Source organism: Curcuma longa, unplaced genomic scaffold, assembly GCF_044706935.1.
Source record: "Curcuma longa cultivar G26 ecotype Majalengka, Jawa Barat unplaced genomic scaffold, ITB_CL_G26_1.1 contig_994, whole genome shotgun sequence".
NCBI lineage: Eukaryota > Viridiplantae > Streptophyta > Magnoliopsida > Zingiberales > Zingiberaceae > Curcuma > Curcuma longa.
Window position 1 is genome coordinate 42148 of NW_027435578.1, and position 17762 is coordinate 59909.

Consider the following 17762-nt stretch of genomic DNA (forward strand, 5'->3'; position numbering starts at 1 on the left):
TTCAGTATTAAAGGTTTCAAATGGGGAAAACCAAAACGATTGATAAATTTTTTCAAAGGAAGAGAGCAAATGAACTTGATCCAGCGGCTCTTATAACTTCATCAACAAGATCAAATAACAATAATCTTCCACCTGAAATTCTTCCTAAAAGATTCAAAAATACAGAAGTTGAAGTGGTTGATCTCAATTCTTTAGAGCGTGATCCAGGATTGCGTCAACAAATATGGGAATATCATCCTAATCAACATGAGGAAATTCGTCGAGCATATTTGAATATGAAGGCATATCAACCTATTCTTCGAGAATATCCCTTAAATAAAAATATCAAGCACCCTCGAAGATTTCAATCTACTTGGTATGAACAATTCCCTTGGTTGGAGTATTCACCAGCTAAAGATAAAGCATATTGTTTTCCATGTTTTATCTTCAACAAGCCATCAGGATGCTCAAATCAAACTGCATTTACTGTTGATGGATTTGATAATTGGAAGAAAGTTCGAAATGGAAAAGCTTGTGCTTTCCTAGGCCATATAGGGAAAGATAATGTATCTTCACCCCATCGTAATGCTGAAAAGGCATGTGAGGATCTGATGAATCAACCACAACATATATCAAGGAGATTCGATAATTTTAATGATGAACAAGTAGCAACTAATCGTCTTCGGTTAAAGGCTCACATACATGTGGTGTTGTTTCTTGCACTTCAAGGAATTCCATTTAGAGGGCATGATGAGAAAGCAAGTTCATCTAATCGTGGTAATTTTCTTGAATTTTTGGATGTGTTAACCAAGTACAATGACGAACTCTCACTGGCAATTGAGAAAGCTCCAAAAAATGCCAAATATACAAGTCACGATATTCAGAAACAAATACTTCATGTGCTTTCGGTGAGAGTGAAAAATGCAATTCGTGAAGAAATTGGAGTTGCCAAGTATTGTATAATTGTTGATGAAGCCCGAGATGAGTCAAAAAGAGAGCAAATGTCTATAGTATTGAGGTTCGTGGATACTAATGGATTCATTCAAGAACGTTTTTTTGGGCTTGTTCATGTATCTGATACCACGGCTTTGACTTTAAAGGATGCTATATATTCTGCTTTGGCTCACTACAATTTGGATGTTCAAAATATTAGAGGTCAAGGCTATGATGGCGCTAGTAATATGAGGGGTGAGTTTAATGGATTGCAAGCTTTGATTACAAATGATTGTAGAAGTGCTTATTATGTTCATTGTTTTGCTCATCGGTTACAATTGGCATTAGTAGCAGCATCAAAAAATGTGATACCTATTCATCAATTTTTTGACAAATTAACTTTTATAGTTAATATTGTTGGTTCTTCATGTAAGCGTAATGATGAATTAAGGAATGCTCATGCTGATGATATTGCACATTTGATTGCTATTAATGAACTTGATACAGGACGTGGACTTAATCAGATAGGTACTTTACAACGAGCTGCCGATACACGTTGGAGTTCTCATTTAAGATCGTTGAAAGGCCTAATTAAAATGTTTAGTGCATCATGCATGGTATTGCTTAAGGTTATGGATGATGGGCTTCCTTCTCAACGAGCAGATGCAACATCTGTTTATGATGAAATGACTACTTTTGATTTTGTATTCATCTTGCATCTTATGAAAGAGATTATGGAGATCACAGATATTCTTTGTCAGGCTTTACAAAGTAAGTCTCAGGATATTATAAATGCAATGGAGCTTGTATTATCTACCAAGAATTTACTTCAACAAATGAGGGATAACAAGTGGAATGATTTACTTGCAAAAGTGAAATCTTTTTGTGAACTTCGAAATATTGATATTCCTGATTTCAATGCTCCGTATATTAACAGACGAGGTCGAGCTCGTGCTCGTCAAGATAATTTCACCATTGAGCATCATTATCAGGTGGACCTCTTTTATGCTTCAATAGATTCACAATTGCAAGAAATTAATGGGCGCTTTAATGATGATGCTATGGAATTGCTCATTCTTAGTAATGCCTTGAATCCTAAAAATGCAGTGGAGTCTTTCAGAATTGAGGATATATGTAAATTAGTTGAAAAATTTTATGTCCAAGATTTTACAAGTGATGAAAAAGAGCAATTGGAGATACAATTGAAGCATTATGAGTATAATGTAGTCAAAGGGCCCGACTACAAAAATTTATCAACAATTCCAGAATTATGTCAATGGTTGGTGAAGACTAACAAGTCAGTTACATATAACCTTGTTTTTAGAGTGATCATACTTGTGCTTACTCTTCCGGTTTCCACTGCTACTACTGAACGATCATTTTCTGCGATGAATATCGTGAAAACAAGACTTCGGAGCAAAATGGAGGATGCTTTTCTCTCAGATACGTTAATGGTATATATTGAGAGGGAAATTGCTAAAAATGTGAGCATAGAAGCTATCATTGAAGACTTTGAAAATTTAAAAGAACGTCGAATTCCTTTTAGTTAGAGGTAAATGAAGAACATTATTTTTACATCCTCGGACTATTTGATGTATTTAACACCGTTGTGCATTTTGAACTCTTTGCACTAATCATTTTATTGCTTCGTGTGTATTTTATATGGAACAGGTAATTATCGGCGGCGGAGGTGGAAAATGTCTCTCCCTAATACGTGGTCCTAGGCAGATTACTAATTCCACCGAACTTATTGGTGCAAATCTTTTAGAGATCTGTAGCAAATTAATTTCTGCTATCAAAATCATCAGTAGAGTTGATGGGTAACTGAACTTTTTACTGTGATGTTTTCTTATTACTTCATCTTGTTGCTAAGACTGAATGGTATATGTGGATAGAGGACACTGAATCTTCCAGTAAATGTTGTTTTCGTCTAAAAACTTTATTCTACCAAACCATTTTGGTTGCTAAGTTCAAACTTGGCCTTCGGGTTGTTGGTACTTTTAGTGCTCGTGCCTATACTTACAGATAGAAAATTGACTTTATCATACTGTGCCCATCTACCTTGTTTTGTTTTTCAAACTTTTGTAATGGCATTGACTTAATGGGTGGACCAATGAGAAGATTTAATAATTTGATCATTCAGTTGATGGTAATTATCGGCGGCGGAGGTGGTGGTGCATTCATCGGCGGTGGTAATTATCGGCCCCCCCCCCCCACTATGAAATCCTGGATCCGCCCCTGTGGGTAACTCCGGTCGCAAGAGTCTTGGTGCATCCTCAATAGCAAACTAAGTTTTTTATTTTAAATCATAGATGCGAACTTTGTGTATTATAAGATGGTTCTATTTTTTTTTTACCAGTACTTGTTTGATGAAATGCGAAGACATAATTGGTTAGATGACCATCGATCCAGACATATAGGAAGAACAACTTCCAGTTAAGGAAGGTGGAGATGGAGGCGGACAACTTCCAGTTAAGGAAGGTGGAGATGGAGGCGGACGATGCCTAATTGATCGCAAAGGTTAACATGAATGAGACTCCTTACTTGAGGAAGATTGATTGCAAGATTTATAAAGGTAGAAGGAGCTCAAGGAGGCTTGGGACAGTATGTTCAAATATTTTTTCCTAGGTAAGTAAGCACGACTTAATTGTTATTACCATTATAGATTGATATGTATTTGTGTTTCTCAATAATTATTATTGTAAATTATTGATTTTCATATCTTTTGCAGGAAAAGTATTAGGAAAAGAAGGTTACAATGGATGTGATGGTGATTTGATGTTGGTTAGAGATGTTCTTTTGGAGTGAGTGTCATACACTAACTTGTGTGTTTGCGAAACTATTCCTTTTTTTGTATAGGAATATCTTTAATTATTATTTGTAGATTATTTATCTCTTCTTGTAAAAAATTAAGGATAATGAAATTAAGGATATGAAGTAAGAAGTTTGAAATCAAGATAGTAAAAAGTCAATCAGTCATACAAAGAGATACAAATGGAACTTGAGCATTACTTTATAAAACTAGTTGTTTCTTCTAAGTTTATAGACGCCAAATAGAAAAAGGAAAACTTAGAAGTGGATTTTGAATCACCTTATCATTCTTATACAGATAAGGTATTTATGGTATCGGTCAATAAGTATGATTGTTGTGATCTTTATAATGAGCTTTTGATATCTTTTTTCATATTTAAATCAAGTTGAAAAAATTACTGCACTCAACATAGTGTATCACATTGATTTTTGAAAGCATATATATATTCAGGAGCATTAGACGAGTACTAAGTCTTCGTTTGAAATTATTCCGAGTTCTGTAAGTCCATCGTCCACTTTTGGACAAAACCGACTAATGGACCTTCACCATTTAAAAAATAAAAAAATTTTATATTTTCAAAAAGAAAAGAGTCAGATCTCATTTGTGATGTTAGTTAGTAAGTATGGTCATTGTAACATTTATAAAAAGTTTTCGATGTCATTTCTCATGTCCGAATCAAGTGAACAAATTTCTACTTTCAATATAGTATATCATAATGATATTTGAGGACACAGATATAATTATAAGAACTAGACGAGTACAAAGAACATGATTGCATGTTATTTTGAGCTTTCTAGGTATATCAATTAATTTTGAATGAAATCGACTGATGAACTTTCACCATTCTAATTCCACGAGCCGAGATCAATCAGAATCTCAAAGAAGCAGTGCAAGAGAACAAATAGGCAACAGAGACATCAAAATATAATAATACCTTGCAAGTTTTTTTACTCATCCTTTCGCATGCTTGCTTACTTTCCTTCGCCTTGCTGATTGTGCTGATTGGCGCGTTGCCAAAGAGGGGGCACTAAGCAATTCATATGGCACTATCAATCCATCTCAAGCAAGTTGGACTTTAGAGCCTATTTCAATCAACTTGAGCTTAAATTAGTTTCCATGAAACTTTCCGTTGTGTTTATCTACATGCGAGCAATATAATGAATCTGTAGTTTATGCTAAAATGATGATTTCAGAGCAAAGCTTCAAACAATTTCTGGGTGATGAGAACAAAAAATATAAAATTCTTGTTTGCTTGTCATCAATTACGTAACTTAGAGGGCATCGCATTAAACAACACTAATTAGCTTTCATGACTACTATATATTAGAAAAACAAACTCAACAAGGTGCCACTGGTGGACAAATTCTCCATTAGATTATCGTGCCATTTCTTTGACAATTTGCAAGGTTCCGCATTCAGAGCGTATTTATGCCATTAATATTAAGCTTTTAAAATATTAAATTAATCAATAACAGCTATATATTAATTTTTAAATAAATTATTTTATATTAATATATTTAATTATGCATCAAAGTTAAAATGTCTAATATCAATTTAATTTATATTTCCATTCATTATATTTTAAATAAAATTTTTTAAAAATATGTTTAATATTATAATTAATTAGGGAGAACTTTAATAGGCTGTCTAAAATAGAAAGGATGGATCGTAAGATATTTATTTATTTATTATAAAAATAATTGATGGATAAATTTTAAATTAGTTTGTGGACTATAAATTCCCCTCCTTTCTTTTTTCATTATCCCGTAGATATTTTTCCACTTTTGAATGAATGGGCTAAGGTTCATGGATAATGTTTCGATCAGATAGTATTTAAAAGTAAATATTTTATAATATATAATTGATTATTATCATATAATAAATATTAATATATTATGTTGTATGACGTATAATCTCAATCTCTTCCCCCACCTGGCCACCCACTTCATTTATACTCCCGCGTGTCCACTGCGTGCCACTTTCCAACCCTAAAATCTAAATCCAATTCCAACCAAAATAATATTTAAAGACAAATTTAAGGAATTTAACCTTTTATTTAAAAATAAATAAAAAATATTTTGCAAAATAAATATAAACTCTCAAGAAATAAATTTTTAATATTTATTTCTTGAGAGTTTATAGCTCTTTAGACATATTAGACTATAGTTGAGATGATAACTATCTATTATAGACATGGGAGACTATGACTATATATATCAATGAATCAGTTCGAGATAGAGATAGATGGTGATCACAAGATTACATACTAGATGTGGAAATAAATACCGGAGCACCAATAGATAATTTACTTTGTCATCCATTATATAGCAAACAAGGAGCCACTATATTTATATATTTTGATAATATTTGATGGTGATCATTTAGATATGGAGTTGGTTCTTACGATAATACAATTATATGTATACCATATGCATCTTAATACCTATTAAGATCTAATTTAATATTGCATCGGATAGGATATGAACACGGGCTTTTTTATCGATCATTGTATATTTTTATGGATTTTGAAATATTTATCGATCATTATTTTAAAAAAATGTAACATAAGGAACATAATTTTATTTTTTAAAGCAGAGGGATGATACTTTTAATGATCAGTTTATGGCACGTAGTTCTAAATAATATTTACATAAAAAATGTACATTTTAATAACAAATAAGAAGACGTTCTCATCTTAACGTCTCGTCTCATTCAATGAGATAACGTCGAGTCGTCCCTTTCGTGAAGGGCAAAAAAAAAAAAAAAAGGTTATGGGCATCAGACTAGCTACGGGCCATTTTCTTCTAATTCTGATAATGTATGTATGAAAATTTTATAGAATTTAACCATTATATATATAGATATTATATATATTTCATTTTCGTGGATTTATTGAATATTTTCTATTTACAGATGAAATATAAAATATCTTGATATGTGGTTCCGCAGAAGTCTTTATATATAGCAATAGAACAATCAACATGTAATAGACAAATTATTTGAGAATGGAAAAGACTTAAAAGATCAATGAAAGATCTTCGGGAAACTCTCAAATGACCACCACACGTGAAGTTTTAAAATTCTTAAAAAGTCCCCGGGGCAATGGTGCAACGGTAGGACATCCGGGTTGTAACTCAGGGACCTGCGATTCGATCCCCAGCTACGGCGTATTTGCAGAAATTTTCCTCCAAATGAGGAACGCAATCAAAGGATGCTGGGCATCTGGATTGGCTGCCGTTTGCGCTTCCCGATTTACCCTGATGGTCGGTGGGAAACTTCCGTGGGACCGGGCCGGTCACCCCCAGAGATGTGGCTACTGGGATTATCATTTTTTTTTAAATCCTTAAAAAGGCGTCCCTGGGGCAATGGTGCAATGGTAGGACATCCGGATTGTGACTCAGGGATTCACGGTTCGATCCCCAGCTACAGTGTATTTGTAAGAATTTTCTTCCAAATAGGGAACGCAATCAAAGGATATTAGACATCTAGATTGACCGCCCTATGCGCTTTCCGATTTATCCTGGTGGTCGATGGGAAACTTTCGTGGGACCAAACCGACCACCCTCAGATATTGAGCCCATGAGACTGACTAAGATTTATCATTAAAATTCTTAAAAAGACACATCAAAATTTTATTCTTTGAAAAAACTCACATAATTTTAATTTTACCCTTTTATATACATGCAACCTCTCTTTTCTTTTTTTATTCTCTCTTTTATGCATGTAACATTTCTTTTATTAAATTAAAATCAGCATCATAATATTTTAAATCATTTTAAATATTATAGAAAGGACCTTAAAATAATAAATTAATTAGGACTTATTTGGACTTAGATCACCTAATAAACATTGAATATTATAGAAAGGACTTTAAAATAATAAATTATGACTTATTTGGACTCAGATTACCTAATAAACTTATATGAGTTAGAATGAATCCGATCGAAACTTTCTATATATATCAATGGATAACAAAAATCCATTGATGATGGATCTAGACGACTTGGATATCTGAAATTTTACAATGAGAAGAAAGAGGTGAGCGTGTTGTAAGGAGATATATTGAGAAATCTTGATCTTAAGTCTCTTACACGAAGTTCTTGATTTGTGTTAATTAATACAAAGTCTGAAACTCTCAAAACCTTTTGAGCAATATTAAGAATTTTTTACGATGATAATAGAAGACACATTTGGACTCTTAGGCATTGTAGAAACTTACATGAATTGGTTTAAGACCCAATCAAAACTCTCTAAGTACATTAATAGATTTTAACCGAAACTTATTGATGAACTTAGGAAATTTGTATTTTTGAAAACTTATAATAAGATGACAAATGTTAGTGTGTAGGAGGTATATATGGTATCCAATCATAATCCTAAGACACGTAGACGAAGTTATTATTGCATGCTAACTAATACAGACTGTGGTGTTGATTTTCAGAAACCAACACTACAGTGTTGGTTCTTCTCACACACTGTGGTGCTAGTTTCCGAAGATCAACATCACAGTGGTATTATTCATCAAAAACCAGTACCATAGTATTTTCAAAGTGTCAAATCATTTTGAGGATTATTGGGAGGACCTTAAAATAATAAACTAAGGCTTATTTGGACTCAAGTTAACTTAATAAACTCATGGGAGTTGGATCTGATAGGATTTCTCTATGTACATCAATGGATTTTACCGAAACTCATTGATAGACTTAGACGACTTGGATTTCTAAAATTTTATAATGAGGTGGAAGAGGTGAATGTGTAGAAGGGAGATATGATGAAAAATCCTAGTCCAAAGTCTCCTACATGAAGTTATAGATCCATGTCAATTAGCATAAAGTTTGCAACTCTCTAAACCTTTTGAGCAATACTAGAAAACCTTTACGATGATAACAGAGGACACATTTGGACTCCTAGGTACTGCAGAATCGTACATGAGTGGGAATAAGCCTAATCAAAGCTCTATAAGTTCATCAATGGATTTTAACCAAAATTCATTGATGGACATACGGACTTGAATTTCTGAAAACTTGTAATGAAATGGGAGAGGTTAGGGTGTAAAAGGTATATATATGGTGCTCATGTTAGGTTATAATAAATTATGTTTATGTGCTAAATGTTTACTTTTGGATGCTATAACTTCTAAGGAAATTATAATAGGATGTTCTATGCATGTTGATGATCTACATTTGTTATTGGGTGAACTTATAATTGTTGACCCCAGTCAGATGTAAGTATGTTTTGTTGTTTGACAAAGGTTTAGTTGTAGTCGAGCCGAGTCGTTCGCCTAACCGAGCCGAGTCATTCGCCTAGCCGAGCCGAGTCGTTCGCCTAGCCGAGCCGAGAAGTAAAAGAGTAAAGAAAATCAAGAAGCTTCCTGGTCGAATGGTCGAATGGAGATATTGCATGGCTTCTTGCTTCACTTTTAATGCTTCATCTTTAATTGGATGTTGCATGGCTTTAATGCTTCGTTGCATGGTTTCTTGTTAGTGCTTCATCTTTAATTGGATATTGCATGGCTTTAATGCTTTGTTGCATGGCTACTTGCTTCATTTTTAATGTTGTATGCTTCATGAACGTTGCGTAGTCTTTTTGGCTTCATATGTTGCATGGTCGACCACATGGTCGACCATAGATCTCCTGGTCGACCACGTGGTCGACCAGGTCCTTGTGGTCGACCATGTGGTCGACCACACTCTAAGTATTAACCGGAATTCTCCTGGCTGAATGGGGGCATGACTACCGAATGAAAACCCGGCGTGTGAGACATGGCCGAATAGAGCCATGCCGAATGGAGTGTTGGCCGAATGAACTTGACCGAATGGAGGAGAATATGGCCGAACGGAATATGACCGAACGGAATATGACCGAATGGAGAGACGACCGAATGAATCCGACCGAGTCGAGACATGGCCGAAGGGTTTTGACGAGACGGAAGATAAAGCCGAATGGACGGTTCGGCGGTATAGCCGAATGGACAGTTCGGCGGTATGTCCGAATGGAGTATGGAGTCTTTGACCGAATGGAGAACTTGTTGAATAGAGTTCAGCCGAATGAAAACCCGACCGATTGAAAATACGGCCGAATGGCCGAATGGAAATCAATAGGACATGACCGAATAGACTTGGCCGAACAATGGAAACAAAGGAGTACGGCCGAATGGAGAGTCTGCCGAAACAAGAAGACCTGTCGTGCCGTGCCGTGGCGAGAGTACCTGCCGAGACGAGAGCTGATTTTACCGAGACGAGAAGCATAGGGAGACTACCTTTTGAACATACCCATTAACTTTTCAAATAGAAAATATTTGAAAATACCCATTAACTTTTCTTTCTTTTATAAAGAAAAAGGAAACTTTTAATTCCCTAATTCCACCTATTTTATAACGTGCTCTACTGTAACTTATTTCAAAACAAAAGCAAGCATTCAGGTGCTTTTGCTTTTACTTTAGAAATCGGTGCTCTTACTTCTTACTTGAGAAATCTTGGTCGACCACGTGGTCGACCATGTTATTGATGATCGACCATGTGGTCGACCAGGTCTATATTGCCGAGACTATGGATACCGAGACTAGCCGAGCCGAATGGAAATCCGGCCGGCCGAATGGAATCCTACCGAATGGGTACTTAGCCGAGCCGAATGGAAATCCGGCCGGCCGAATGGAATACTACCGAATGGGTACTTAGCCGAATGCCGAATGGATAATATGTCGAATGAAGCATGGCCGAACGGAATGGAGAGTAACGAAGGTTCCTGCCGAGAAGAGAGGTCAAGAGACATAAAGGCCGAGACGGAATCGAGAGGCTCACGGATCGACCAGCTGGTCGATCGACCAGGTCGATCAGCTCCCTGATCGACCGCTGGTTGATCAGACAGGGCTGATCGACCAACTAGTCGATCAGCCTTAAGCCGAACGGATAGAGTAGCACTTCTCCAAGTCGGTCCAGCCTTGGTGGCATAGGACCGAGATAGCTTGACTTCTGTCCACAGGAGAGTGCAAGCGCGATCTTGCCCGGGAGACGTAAGATCTTGTCCGGAAAAGTGATCTTCTGATTAGAAGAGGTGAGGCCGGGAAGTTACTGCCCTTGGCCGAGAGATAAGAAGCCTGGGTGGCTCGGGACTGTGATAGCCGGGAGCTTGGTGTTCGGAGTCGGATGAAGAGAGCTTTGGTAGCTCGTCTTCGAAGTAATCCAGGAGGAGTCTAGGTGACTCAGGACCGTAGAGCTTGGTGCTCGTGGGAGAATGGAGAAAGCTTTGGTAGCTCGTCTCCAGACTGGTCCAGGAGGAGTCTTGGTGACTCAGGACTATAGAGCTCGGTGCTCGTCGAAAGATGGAGGAAGCTTTTGTAGCTTAACTCCGGGATGGTCCAGAAGGAGCCCTTGTGGCTCAGGACCGAAGTAGCCGAGAACTTGGTGTTCGTGGGTGAATGGAGAGAGCTTTTGTAGCTCGTCTCTGGGATGGTCCGAGAGAGAGCTTTGGTAGCTCGGCTTGGGACCATGAGCTTTGATAGCTCGATTTCAGGGAGCCTTGGTGGCTCAGAACCTGAGTGGTCGGGAGCTTGGTGCGAATGGCCGGGATGGTCCGAGAGAGCTTTGGTAGCTCGGCTCGGGACTGTGAGTTTTGGTAGCTCGATCATCAGGGAGTCTTTGTGACTCAGAACCTGATAAGTCCGAGAATGCTTTGGTAGCTAAGCTCGGACATGACTGTTACATTGCTTTCTTTTATATTGCCCTAATATTGGAATGTTTTAATGCTGCTTTTGAGTGTGCAGGTATACAGGACAGGTATGGAGAAGTATTTCAAACGAACAGTGGAAGTTTCAAGGCGATCTTCGATCAGTCTTTTCTGCAAAAAGGATTACAGGTAAACGGCGCACGCAAAGCTGGTAGCAGTACCTGCGGTTGGCGGGGAAGGGTGGCTGCAGCTTTTGGCAGAAGTCCATTGGGCACTGTAATCGAGGATGCAGGTCTATAAAAGATGTTGAAAAGGCGCTGAGGAAAAGAACTCTAACAACTTTTGAACGTTCATTCTTTGTAAGCGCTGTTCAGAAACCTTGAGCTCAATCTGCAAGTCGAAGCTAGAGGAAGAAAAAGAGCAACGTCCTGATTTTTGGAGAGATAGGCCTGAGTTGCAGGCGGTCTTTGTTGTTCTTCTCATCCTTAGTCTTTGACGCATTCTAGTTCTACTTTGTCTTGTGCTTTATTTTCATATCTGTTAAGACAAAGCTGTGGAGAGGTTTCTCCACAGAGAAGGAGAAAGAATATAGCCGGTGATACCGGGGTCTGATCTGCCGAAAGATCAAGGGATCGTCCACCTTACGGACACGCCGAGGAGTAGGAGCAAGTTATCTCCGAACCTCGTAAATCCTCGTCTTAGCTTGCTGATCTTCATCTGCCTCTGATTAAGGTGTTATTTCCGCTGCATAACCAAAGATTAAGCAAGTAAAACGAAAAGTGTGGACGGCTATTCACACCCCCCTCTCTAATCTAGATGAGTTGGATATTTAAAATTTTACAATGAGATGGAAAAGGTGAGTGTATAGAAGGAAGATATGGTGAGAAATTCTAATTTTGAGTATTCTATATGAAATTATAGCCCCATGCTAATTGATATAAAATCTGAAATTCTCTAAACCTTTTGAGCAATATTGAAAATCTTCTACGATGATAATGGAGGGCATATTTAGATTCCTTAGCACTACAAAAACCTATATCAGTTGGAATGAGCTCGATTAAAGCTCTTTAAATCCATCAATGTGTTTTGATTGAAATCCATTGATGGATTTAGGGGATACAAATTTTTGAAAACTTATAATGAGACGGGAGAGGTTAGTGTGTAAAAGGTATATATGGTATTTATGTTTGATTCTAATGTTCCCACGATAAGTTATGTGTATGTGTCAAATGTTTATTTATAGAAGTTATAACTTTTGACTCAGATATCAGAATAGGACGTCGTTCTATGCATCAAATCAAAATTCGTTCAAAAATCTACATTTGTTATTGGGTACCTGTAACGACTCATATTTCGAGCCTAAAAAATATCGTTTAAGGGCTTTTCAGAGGTTCAAAAAAATTTTATTTTATTTTATTAATTTTTATTCATAACTTATCGTAGGGATGTCAAAACTAATAATGGACATCATAAATACTTTCACTGCGATACTCTTCCATTTCATGGTAACTTTTTAGAAATTCAAAACTCCTAAATCTCCATCAATTAGTTTCAATCAAAATTCATTGATGAACGTAAAAAACTCCGATTGCACCCATTTCAACTCCTATGGGTTTTTGTAATGTTCCGGAGTCCAAATATGCCAGTCTTTACTTTTTTTAAAAAACAATCAATACTGCAACAGTGCTGGTGTTTAAGTCATGGTGATGACATTTAAACACCAGCACCACTATGCTGCTATATTTTAAAAATCAACATCATAGTGGTGTTGGTGTTTAAGCTGTGGTGTTGGTGTTTAAAAATTAACACCATATTGATTCTATTTTTTAAATATCAACACGACAACGATATTAATATTTAAGTTGTGATGTTAATTTTTAAAATCCAATACCAACACTAACACTTTCTAGGTCTTGAGAAATAAGAACCAAAGTTATTTTTATTTTATTTATTTTATTATTTTTATTAATAAAATCAGTTATCTTATCAATTTTATTTTATTATTTTATTATTAAATATTAAAAATAGAAGATATTAAAAAGTAAAAAATTAAATTTTTTATTAACTTATTTTTATAATTTTTATTGAAGTTTTAAAATTAAAATTAAATAAATTGATAGGATTATTTATTAAAATTTAAATGATATTTAAATTAATTTATTTTAATTTAAAAGAAAAGAGAATGAAAAAAAAAAGAAGAGAAATTGTATGCATACAAAGGAGAGAGAAAAGAGAATAGAGATTGTATGTATATAAGGGTAAAATTAAAATTAGATATGTCTTTTTGAAAGAATAAAATCTCGATGCGTCTTTTTTAAAAATGTTGAAACTTTCATTTGTACCCTTTGTAAATTTACCGAATTTTCTTTCACATTTCTAATAAAAATACGGTAAAAACATGTAATTTTTTATCGGTAAAAACATGTATTTTTTTTTAAAAATATAAATGGTGCTATAGTTGACGTGACTTTCCCGCAATAGTAGTGTATCTAATCAAACTGCTTCCTTTGAATATTGCTGCATATTGTCACGGCACACATCCACTGCCTCTTTAACTGAAAGAAACACCCTCTCTTTCCCTATTAGATCAATATACTTGGACACCTTCAACTTTTCCCCAACTCCTATCCTTGGATTTGTTAAAACAATCTGCAAGCCAAAGTGCATGTATACATACTAAAAGCTTCCGCGCAAGTAGAACTGGGAACAAACAACATGATTCTTTAATTTGATTCCTTACCTTGATGCCTCTTCTTTCTACATGTTTGTGGACTTCTACTAGCATGCCGATCCCGTCACTGTCAATGGAAGTCACTCCTGTGTTCAAAAGTGCATAAAACTGGTCATTTTATTATTTTCCTTTGATATCCTCTGAACCTCATAATAATTTTTTCTAACAAGAAAGAAGGCTTACCGCTCATGTCAAGAATCAGATACTGCAGTACTGTTTCTTCCTCCTCTATCCACCTCATGATTCTTTTGGTTAATTTGATAGTAAATCGATGTGGTTTAGTACTCCAGCAGCAATAGTAATACTTTGCTAATCACTGCGGTGATATGATTAATTAAATACCTTACCTTTCTCTAAGGTAGCCAGAGCTGGCAAAATAGATTGGGGAACCCAGTTTCAATATCAAAATGTCAGGGTAAGAGATTGAGTTTGGATATTGCTGCACGTCACAATGCATTTCAGTTCCTGCTATGTTTCCGACCCTGCAAATGGATGGACGAGCCACAGACAGCAGTGCTCTCAGGGTTGACAAACCTACCTGTGACGTTGATTAAATCAAAGAATAATGATTTTGATGGCAAATAAATGTACGTGATCAGTTAGAAATATTGATACCGAAGCGAGCAGTCCGACAGTCATGCTGAACATGATGACGCCGAAGAAGGCGGCGATGCAAACGAGGAAGTCAAACTTGTCCACCTTCCAAAGCCGGAGAGCTTTCTGGTAGTCGATGAGGCGGAGCATGGCCACCATGATGATGGCAGAGAGAGCCACCAAAGGAGTGTATTGAAACAGAGGAGCCAAGAAAAGCAGCACCACCATGATGGCCAAAGACATCACCACGTTGGAAAACGGTGTCTTGGAACCAGCATGGAAATTAACAGCGGACTTGGAAAAGGGGCCTGTCCATGAATTTGATCAACTAAAGAATTTATTTGGATTTCAGAGTTAAGAGTTAGAGTCGATGAAGGAGAGACCAGTTGTGAGGTAGCATGAAAAGCAAGCGCCAACTACGTTCATAAGCCCGAAAGCAATCATCTCCTTGTTCCCATCTATTTGCTCATTTTTCATGGCTGCCAGGCTCCTTCCCACGGCTATTCCTTCCTGAATGAGACAAAACATTATAGGAATCAAAAATTTAATCATTCGAAAAAAATTGGAAAAAGCCAGAGCAAAGGGAAAAAAAAACAGAAGCAGTGATTTCTGTTCTCCTCTTACTGATAACGCTAGGAAGCCGGAGATGAAGGCTGATTTGAGGAGAAGCTTAAAATACTTGGACTCGAAATTTAAAAGTGATACAGAAAGAGGATTCAGTCCCTTGTTTAAGGTTCCAACCTGCAAGAATCACGCACAATCCGAGTCATGTTTTCTGGGTCGACAATGGAAGAGGCTGGTTTTTTGCTCAAATAATTATATTATCGTATTGATTCTTGTGTTGTAGCTAGAGAAGACAATTCTTACTGTAAGAATTCCATGCTCCTCAGCATGGACAACATATGCAAAAAGCCCTCCCAGTACGACTACAAGCAAAGGGGCAAGCACTGGCAACCAGAACAATCTCCGCAGTTTTGTGCTCTGCAGCGATCAATAAACTAGTTACTCGCGATCAGAGGTTCAAAGACTACTCCGGAGTCTCGGTTTAAGTTTAATTATGACTGACCACATGACTATTGAGAAGCAAAATGGTAATCAAGCATGTCCCAAGAGCAGCACTCTCCCATCTCCACTGAAACTTTAAACTATCAGCAGTAGCAGTCCCAGATTGTGAATTTGCAAGTAATAATTAAGTATCAACCTCATGTCTGTGGGAGTTGATAGAGCGCATGATAGAGACGAGATCAGTGTTTGTGGTAAAATGCTTCAATCCCAGCATCCCTTTGAGTTGTTGCATGATGACGATGATCGCTGTGCCTCCCATGAAACCGGTGATCGTCGAATGTGAGAAGAACTCCACCAGTATCCCCAGCCTACATATTCACGTATTCATCCATCTATACAGCTTAAGAACACACACATATATGTGTATATCATATATATATAATAATTAAATACAATTATATATATTATAATTAAATAAAATTAGTGAAAACATTATCGACTTTTTTGCAGCTTACACTACAATCAAATTAACGCACTTTAATTCTCATCAGGCGAGGGAAAACTATTAATAAGTAGCAACTCTTCGTGGTCAATTATTACCTGAAGATGCCGAGCGCCGCTTGAAAGAGTCCCGTGAAGAAGGCGGCGGTGAAGAGCAAATGCGTGTACAACTCCGGGTGGTCAACCGGCGATACTTCTGCCCCGATGTCCGAAGCAAGAAACAGCGAGACGGCGGCGGTGTTCCCCACCGCCACGTTGGTGGAGCTACCAAATATCGCATAGATTAACGGCGGGATGAAACTCGAATCTGAAACAGGGACAATTGATTAATTACATAATTAATTAAACATGGAATTGATTCCGAATTAAGTAGATCATAGATACAGAGGCCGATGACGGGGTGAAGGTAGGCGAGGCGGGCGTAGCTAATGCCTTGCGGGACGGCGAGGACGGCGACGGTGAATCCGGCTAGGAGATCGCACTGGAACTTGGCGAGGTTATATTTTGGCCCCCACTTCAGAATGGGTACCAAGTACGTGAGCATTAGCGTTGATCTCGAGGAGTAGTGGTGACACTCTGCCTCATCCGGACGCCTCCGAAATGGATCCTCCGGCAAGAACGTCTCCCTCAGATCCTCTCTCAAAGACGTGAAGAAGGACCCTTTCCTGCTTAGGTTCACCTCCATGCGATCAAGCACATATCTACCTGCAACTAACGTCGCCATAGAAATTGATGTATTGATGCGAGATCGATCATCTCACCTATATATATCTCAAGGGCAAGTACTATGGACTTGCAATTTTGGAATTTGACATGCATACTAATTAAATTATTCAAATTTGTTGTTTTGTGAGGGAGGCCACGAGTTGGGGGCATGCAACTGAAACACGCAAGCACTAGGAAAACTACAGGCCACTCTATGCACCATCCATATATATGCATATCAATCCATTCTTTCTCCTCCAAATTGGCACCATCAATCACCATCAATTACTCTATGCACCATCCATAAGCAATATCAATCCATTCATTCTCCTCCAAACTGGCACCATCCAATCAAATTTGTTTTTGAGTTTTGCTCCTTTTTTCCCCCTTTTTCCTTTGATTACGTTGTTCAAATTTCTTTTTGCTGAAAGACCATTAATTTGTTTCCTCTTCAGTCCATTTCTGAATTTTAATTAAAATTTATTGTAATTAAATGTCAATAATAAAAGAAAAAAACATTAAGGCAATAACCTTATTATTATTATTATTTAAAGTTTATAATATAATTTTTAAATATTATATATAATATTTACTTGACAAAATTTTCATAAAAAATATAATAGGATTTAAGTGTTAAATTAAAATCATTGTACACAAACTGAAGTAGTCATATAATATGCGTCATTTAATTTATTTATGATGTATCCTAAAAAAATATTTTTGAGGATTGATGATATATCTTATGTAGGTAGAAGGCGGAGACACTAAAGCTTTGGTTCTTTAGAGATGTGATGATCAACCTGTTGGGTTTTTCGGACAGCAAAAATAACTTTTTGC

At 36.8% G+C, this 17762-nt stretch overlaps 2 protein-coding genes across 2 annotated transcripts; one reads left to right on the top strand and one right to left on the bottom strand.

Moving 5' to 3' along the window:
* The first annotated feature begins 275 nt into the window (after nt 1-275).
* On the top strand, nt 276-11885 carry LOC141819642 (uncharacterized). The gene is made up of 5 exons (XM_074706884.1): nt 276-1167; nt 1321-2396; nt 2584-2686; nt 11487-11681; nt 11764-11885. The coding sequence occupies exons 1-5, from the start codon at nt 276-278 to the stop codon at nt 11883-11885; spliced, it is 2388 nt and encodes a 795-aa protein (XP_074562985.1).
* A 1940-nt stretch (nt 11886-13825) lies between these two features.
* On the bottom strand, nt 13826-16944 carry LOC141819643 (putative sulfate transporter 3.5). Its single transcript, XM_074706886.1, has 12 exons — nt 16605-16944; nt 16320-16527; nt 15916-16087; nt 15781-15846; nt 15582-15695; nt 15339-15455; nt 15098-15224; nt 14736-15022; nt 14468-14658; nt 14304-14365; nt 14130-14206; nt 13826-14038 (listed from the first exon to the last, which is right to left on the bottom strand). The coding sequence occupies exons 1-12, from the start codon at nt 16942-16944 to the stop codon at nt 13883-13885; spliced, it is 1917 nt and encodes a 638-aa protein (XP_074562987.1). The 3' UTR covers nt 13826-13882.
* Between the last annotated feature and the right edge of the window lie 818 nt (nt 16945-17762).